This window comes from Rosa chinensis, chromosome 7, assembly GCF_002994745.2.
Source record: "Rosa chinensis cultivar Old Blush chromosome 7, RchiOBHm-V2, whole genome shotgun sequence".
NCBI lineage: Eukaryota > Viridiplantae > Streptophyta > Magnoliopsida > Rosales > Rosaceae > Rosa > Rosa chinensis.
The window spans coordinates 17,296,408-17,303,874 of NC_037094.1; the positions used below are offsets into that span (position 1 = coordinate 17,296,408).

Genomic DNA, 7,467 nt, shown 5'->3' on the forward strand with positions numbered 1-7,467 from the left:
ATATATTACTGTTAATTTAATATTTTTTATTCCACTTTCAGCATATATAATGCATTGAATCAATCAATTAGGACAACAATAACCGCACAAAAAAACTATCATATGTACACATATGTTCACAACAGTCATACAATAAAAACTGTCATCTGAGGTTAATACAGATCATGGATGCTATCAATGTTTTAGTTGTGTGAATAATAATCACACAACGGTTATAAAAAGAAAATGACTTTTGAATCACAATCACACAATGGGTTCTTAAGTTGCCCGTCCTCTGAGTGTTAGTTCACACAACAGTTAATGTTGTCGACATGGATGCCTAGTTCTTCAGACGACAGTTCTCCGAATCATGTTTCGTCAGACGGCAGCGAGATATACGACAGTCAGTTCCGTATCAAACGACAGTTTTTAGCCGTCGTATGATTCAATTTTTGTACTAGTGTTGATAGAGGTTCTTGCTCGATCATTCTATCTAGAGGATAGCGTTTTGATCTTCTTCTTCCTTTTTTTTATTTTTTTTCCTTCTAGTATATGGTTTTCAAGGTGCATGCATTTGAGATGTTCATAGAAAACTAACCTAATTCAATGGGGTATTTATATTTGTGGATGACATATCTTTCATGTCCCTACAACATCGATACATCATAATGCTAGCTATTACCCGAGAAAACAAGTAGGATTAAGGATATGCCTCATTTTAGGTACAACAATCGTGTGTCGGAACGAACAGGGCCCCTCCTTCAAGGTTCTTTGGGCGGCTGTAAGAAAGATAAGGGCACCTTGTTGGCCAAACATCCTCCAGAGAATTTATGTATATAATTCATAAGCAATCATGGCCAAAACAATCCGCGCTTGGAGTCTGAAACACATTATATCATGTTCTACGTGAAAGAAAACTATATATGAGAGGTACCATGGCTGCTCTTTGTTATATTCATATCAATGAAAAGATTTAGTTATATTATTGATCTAGTGAGGTTCGGCTTTCAACTTGGACCGATTTAAATCGATTTGTTTTCGAGGCTTTGGTTTTTAATTTATTTCTAAACAAAAAAAAAATTCGAATTAGCTAGATAGCATGCATGAATTAATGTCTCCTGGTGTTTATCTTTTTTTGGAAAGTCTCTCTCTTATGGTTTACAAAGCAAAGCAGAAAAGAATGTTCAAAAGAAACATGTAAGCATGTGGTCTATAGCTAGTTACTGAGACTACTACTACTATTAGTGGAACTGATGCCACAATTTTAGCACTAATTAACAAGACGATTATTATCTGTATTCGGTAGGACTTGGGGGTCATCATTTGGCCCTTCGGCCCTAAACCCGCCCAAAGCCCGCCTGGCCCATAGGGCCGAAGCCCTACCCTACCCTTGCATTAGGGCGGGCCGGCCCGACCCTTTCTCAAATAGGGTAGGGTAAGGGCCATGCAATTGAAACCCGGCCCGGCCCTTCGGCCCTACCCGTTTGAGCCCGTTAGGGCCAAGCCCGGCCCGGCCCTCTAGGCCCACCCGTTTAAGCCCTAATTATTTTTTATTTTAAAAATAAATTTCTTTTTTTCTATAACATACAACTTATCTTTTTTTTTTGTAATTGATTTCCTAAGCTTTATTTTCTCTAATTCTTGTTTCCTTTGTTAAATAAAAATTAATTTAGATATTTAGAGAGATAGTTAATTAAATATAACCTCATTAACTAATATTTATAAATGTTATAACTTATAAATTAATCTCAATATATATATATATATATATATTAAATATGATCAACAAAAAACAATGAGTCTTATATTGCCTATATGACTATAGAGACACATTTTAAGGAAAAAAAATAATGTATTTCTTTTTATTAAACTTAAACAAATTAAAGCCCTTTTAGGCCCATTTCGGCCCTATTTGACCCTATTTGGAAGGCCGGCCCGACCCGGCCCTTTTGGCCCTAGTGACTCGGGCTTTTCGGGCGGGTAAGGGTTAGCATATTTAAGCCTCGACCCTACCCTACCCGGCCCTAAATTTTGTTGACTTTGACTAGGCCCTACCCGGCCCTACCCTAAGCCCTAAAATTTAGGGTAGGACCGGCCCTAGCCCGGCCCATGATGACCCCTAGGCCACAACCTAGCAGCTAGCTCTTTGATTATCAGAATAGGGAATTCTCCTAATGTTTGGCAAATGGATAATCGATCAACCGATCAAATTAATTATGTGTTTAGTCATGTCAAAAGTGATATATCGATATTGATTCATTTGGCTGGTAACTGGAATTTGAATGCTTCTAAATTTCCTGCCCCAGGTTCGCTTCATGCAATCCTTCTATAGGAGAAAAAACTTTAGCGTGTCTTGAATGATGGAATTCTGAAGTTCACCTACGAAACGACTTAACGACATGCATGTATGTTGTAAAAAGCAATTTTTTAACAGAAAAATCAATTTAACAAACTAATTATTTAGGGTAGAGAAATCAGATATACGTAAGTAATGATAAAATTAGACAATCGTATCTCATAATTAGTGCCGATTCATAATATAAATCTATCACGTCAAAGTGGTTTGCATTGCGATTTCTTTTTGGGCAATGATATAGGATCTCAATGAGACCTAAGATTATGGTCTCAATTCCTAGCTGTCATGTCATGTAAGCAAATAAAAATTTTATTTTCAATTCCACATATCTTGCCACATCATACTATTGCAACACCAAATTTACCCTTTATATTTTCTTCTAGATGTTTGAGGGTGAATCAATTACATTAATGAATTAAATTAGATGATAAAAAAAGATTAACTATTAATTATGTATTAATTTAAGAGATATGTCTACAAATCCTTTGACAAATATTTTTCTTCATTTAATTAAATTCTTTCCTATTATTCTTCTTTCCATATAGCTTCAATATAGTTAAGAAATAGGCATTAACTTTTCTTTCTAAATATTGATTAATTTCATTCAAAAAAATAACATTAATAAATTGAATTTGGAAAATATGTATGTCTAAATTAAGAGGTAAGAAAAAATTCAAGCCATTAATTATCATCTACAATCTAAATAATAAACTCAAATATAACGTGAAACACTAGCTGCCTAGTCTGGAACCCCCAGGTCTAGAGTTCGAATCCCGGCTCCATCTCGTGGCCAGCAGATTTGAGGGACCTGGGTTAGTTAAAACACCCAATGGTTCGTGCGCCTGCGGTCCAGTAATTAGTCTGGCTATGCTGGGATACACTACATGTGTGTGTGTGTGTTGGTTCTATTGACGTCTTCCACTCAAAAAAAAAAAAAACACTAGCTACATAAAGAGAGAGGGAGAGAGAGAGAGAGAGAGAGAGAGAGAGAATAAGCAAAAGAATATATATAATCATATGAATATGTATTTTTCACATTATATTTTCAAAATTTACAGGAACCCAACAAAGGTTGAATTCATATACATATGTTATGCAAATCTAATATGTGCAAATCTATTGACTGAATTACATGAAATTTTTTATATTCTTGATTGAAGAAAAAAAATTGTTGTTTAAATCTAAGTATGAGTGTAATGAAAAAAAAAAACCAAAATAATTTTTGTTTAGAAGAAAGCCAAAATAATTTAGATTAATTAGAGTTTGGAAGGATAAAATTGTATTTTTATCAAGAATTATATCATTTATACGTCATGATTTTATAAATAGATGATGTGTGTAGGTGACATAGCATGACATTTAAAATTGAGGCCACAAATCATTTTCCTTTCTTTTTTCTCAGTGTAATGTAAATTTTTAATAACACTTCTAATTTAGTGTCATTTAGTTGCCTTATGCCCCTAGCCCCCTAGTAAACAACTGAACTAAAGATAATTAACTTAAATAGAGCCTATATCTATAATACACTGCGGTGAGAATCTTGGTTTCTCATCCCTCATTAAAAAGAGATGAATCGATTTCTCAATGGTGTTCTTTTATATGGCACATAATGTGACCACACACCATAAACGGAAAAACAAATATGTTGTAGAAACTAGTGTACGTGAGAACATCATGTAAATTGAAGAAGAACAAAACTAAATAGTCGAGAAAAATAATTAGTTCAGGAAAGTGTTCAACACTGTCGAATCCATAAAAAAGAATTTCATCATTTACTCTTTGATATTTGATATTTGGTACGACGTCTGAAGCTTCAATATTCAACAATCAACTGATGTGTGCTTAGGATAAACTGTCTCCCATCAAATTTGTAACAGGCTGCTCTGCATGACCAAGTGGAAGACTCGGAGCCATATAAGCACAAACTAATAAAAGCCACTAAAAGGTACAGAAACACATTCATACTTATATAGACAACAGCTCATTCCAAGCCTGTGCCTAATGCGTGTGCTTGATCAAATCACAGAACATTTGACTGATTTGCGAAAACACTTTCTCCAAAAGTTGTCAAAAACCGTAACATCCTTGAACCCAAAACCCAACTGGGTGCAAGCCACAACTTTGTGAGCTAGAGATATAGAGACCCCTCTCCCCTCCCACGAAATCCCCACGCTTGTAACTTTAAAATCACGCATATATATTGTCCTCCACAAAACCTCAAACCATGACCTCTCAGAATTAATATCTTACCTTCCTACCCAGCTATCTAACTTCTATAATTCCCACATAAACATTTATCTCATACCTATATATATATAGATCATGGCTGACCCAAATACTCCTCCCACTAACTTGCGGCAAATAACAATAGACCAACCCACACCGACCCAGTTCACCTCTGACTTTCCTCCTCCTCCTTCTCCTACACTACACCAGCCTCTTCTTCCAGCTCCATCACATTCTCTTGCTCTTCTTCCTCTTGACCACCCGTGTGGAACACCAATTATACCCATAATATCCCCCACCTCTGAAGCAACAGTAGTACAGCAGCTACAGCTTCAAACACCCAAGGAGGCAACAGCACCGCAGGGAAAGACTCCCATGGCCTCGAGCTCTTCTGGAAAGCACCCGAGGTACCGGGGAATCCGAAGCCGGGGAGGAAAATGGGTGTCGGAAATCCGCGAGCCACGCAAGACCAAGCGAATATGGCTCGGGACTTTCCCAACTCCTGAGATGGCTGCAGCCGCCTATGACGTGGCGGCACTGGCTCTGAAACGTGAGGATGCTGTTCTCAACTTTCCTAGTTTTATCAAGTCGTATCCAGTACCGGCATCCATGTCTGCCCTTGACATTCGTGCTGCCGCCGCTGCAGCCGCTAGTGCAGTAGGCCCGGCAACGCTGAAAAAGAGTGGCTCCACGGGGACTTCAAATGTTGGACAACAACAGAAAGAGTATGAGGATATGTTGAGTATTAATAACAGTACTTTGGCGTCGTCTGTGGGAGCAGACTTTATGGACGAGGAAGAGATTTTTGGAATGCCGAATTTGCTGGTGGACATGGCTGAGGGAATGCTGGTTTCTCCGCCCAGGATAAACTCGCCGCCTTCTGATTATGACTCGCCGGAGAATTCAGAAGGAGGAGAGAGTCTCTGGAACTACGATTGATCTTGTATTAGGTTCTTACTCGGAAGTAAAGATGATTTTATGAAAGCAAAAAAAAAAATTAGAAAGAGTGCGGAGCATGTAAATAACAACACGATGAACATGGGAGTTTTTCAAACTGATCGAGGCAGTGAGTTCTTTTGCTTTATGAGTGCCAGTAGGTGTTTGTGTGTTATTCTTCCTTTTGTTTTCTTTTTTTTTTATTTTGAATTAAGATTGTGCGGTTTTTCTTCTCAACTGTTCACTGATTGTTTCAAACTGTGGATCAGATTGCTTTTGCTTATCTGTGAGTCTGTACGTGACTGTCAACCATGACATTTGCTACAGAAAGCTTTTACAGTACTGAGATATACAGAGAGAAGTTTCATGATAAATTAAACTGATGCATTTTATATTATAAACTATATATTTCTTTATCAGAAAATTCCCTTATCCATGGTTAACTAAAAGTCCACCTGCTTTAATTTTTATTCATTTATTTTCTTTTTTATTCATATAGAAAAAGAGAAAAATATATATAAAAATGATATAAAAGATGGGGTTGTCTATTATGGGAAATTCTATAATGTGTTAACGTATGACATGCATACAGTTACCTTAAAGTGGTAAAATGAGTCATCAAAATAGTAATATTAGTCAGTGGTAACATGAGTCCTGAAAGTAGTAAATTTTTTTAGTTACCACATAAGTTTTCAAGTGGTAAAATGAGTATTCAAAGTTGTAAAAATAGTTGATGTATGAGAAATATTAACATATCATAGCCTTACGTATCTATTATACTTGGATGTATATTATACACTCATTTTACAACTAATTGAACTAAATTTACAACATTGACAACAAAGTTACCACATTTGTTTTACACATTTACATAGAATTGAACCAAATTACCACATCGACAACAATTTGTTCATAAACATGTAAAAATGTCATAATTAGTGGAGTAATAACCTCTAATAGAACTAAAATTACTCAAAAAATGACTCTTTACTACAATGACAACAAATTTGTTATCATATATGTAAATGTGGGTATCACATACATGTAGGTATCTTGAAATTTCTCCATAAGAGATAACTAGATAATTGAAAGTCATAAAATTCTATTGTAACCTCAAAGTATGCGTTTAATTCTTCTTCTTCTTCTTCTTTAGAATGAGAATATGCGTTTAATTTTTTATCATGATCAATTTAGTTCATCATATATGATTATTTCGGAGTTTGAAGCTATCATGAGTATGAAGTACCGAAAGCCTAAAATTCTATTGTAACTTCAATATGAATTATTCACTGGGAGTTAAAACTGTGAACGACCATCTGGAGTATGGAGCTATCATGAGTCAAAGCTCCACGGTCCCATGAACCATAAAATGTCGATATCCTTTGATGAAAGATTGAAATTTGAAAGTAGAGATTATAATGGTTTCGAGTAACGAGAGATTGTCACTTTCTTCATTAAAGTTTTACACTGTTGGATTGTCGGGTGCAATTATATAGAATTATTGATGCAACCATCAACTCCATTTCTCTATCTATCCATGTGTATCTCTATTGCTTTGCTTCACTTGTAGCAAGCAGTAAAATCGAGTTGGTGATATTTCAGCATCTGCAAGAATGGGAGACCAGAAATTTTATAACATTTTTCTTCTTTGGTCAGAAACTTTGTAAGATTCAATCAATAGTACTGTGGTCCAAAAGACAATGACAACGTATGTGTTTGTCATAGTAAATTTTTACGTGTAGACGTCTTTATACTGAGAGTAAGTTTACCCGTAGTCAAGAAATGTCAAGGTCGAGAAGTCAAGAATTCGATCAGTCAAGATACTATTCATTGCCACTGGACATAGGTTTACACCGGTTTTTTTCTTGACCGGTCAAACTGTTCATCTTTCACTGTTCACCCACTTTAATGTTCATCAACTTTTACGTTATTTAGGGGGTCGTGAAAATTGACTTTTTATACGTTAGGAA

General features: G+C 35.8%; 1 protein-coding gene across 1 annotated transcript; it reads left to right on the plus strand.

The window, feature by feature from the left end:
- Positions 1–4,580: 4,580 nt before the first annotated feature.
- LOC112179302 (ethylene-responsive transcription factor ERF027) lies at positions 4,581–5,839 on the plus strand. The gene has a single exon (XM_024317685.2). The coding sequence runs from the start codon at positions 4,658–4,660 to the stop codon at positions 5,498–5,500; it is 843 nt and encodes a 280-aa protein (XP_024173453.1). The 5' UTR covers positions 4,581–4,657; the 3' UTR covers positions 5,501–5,839.
- Positions 5,840–7,467: the final 1,628 nt, after the last annotated feature.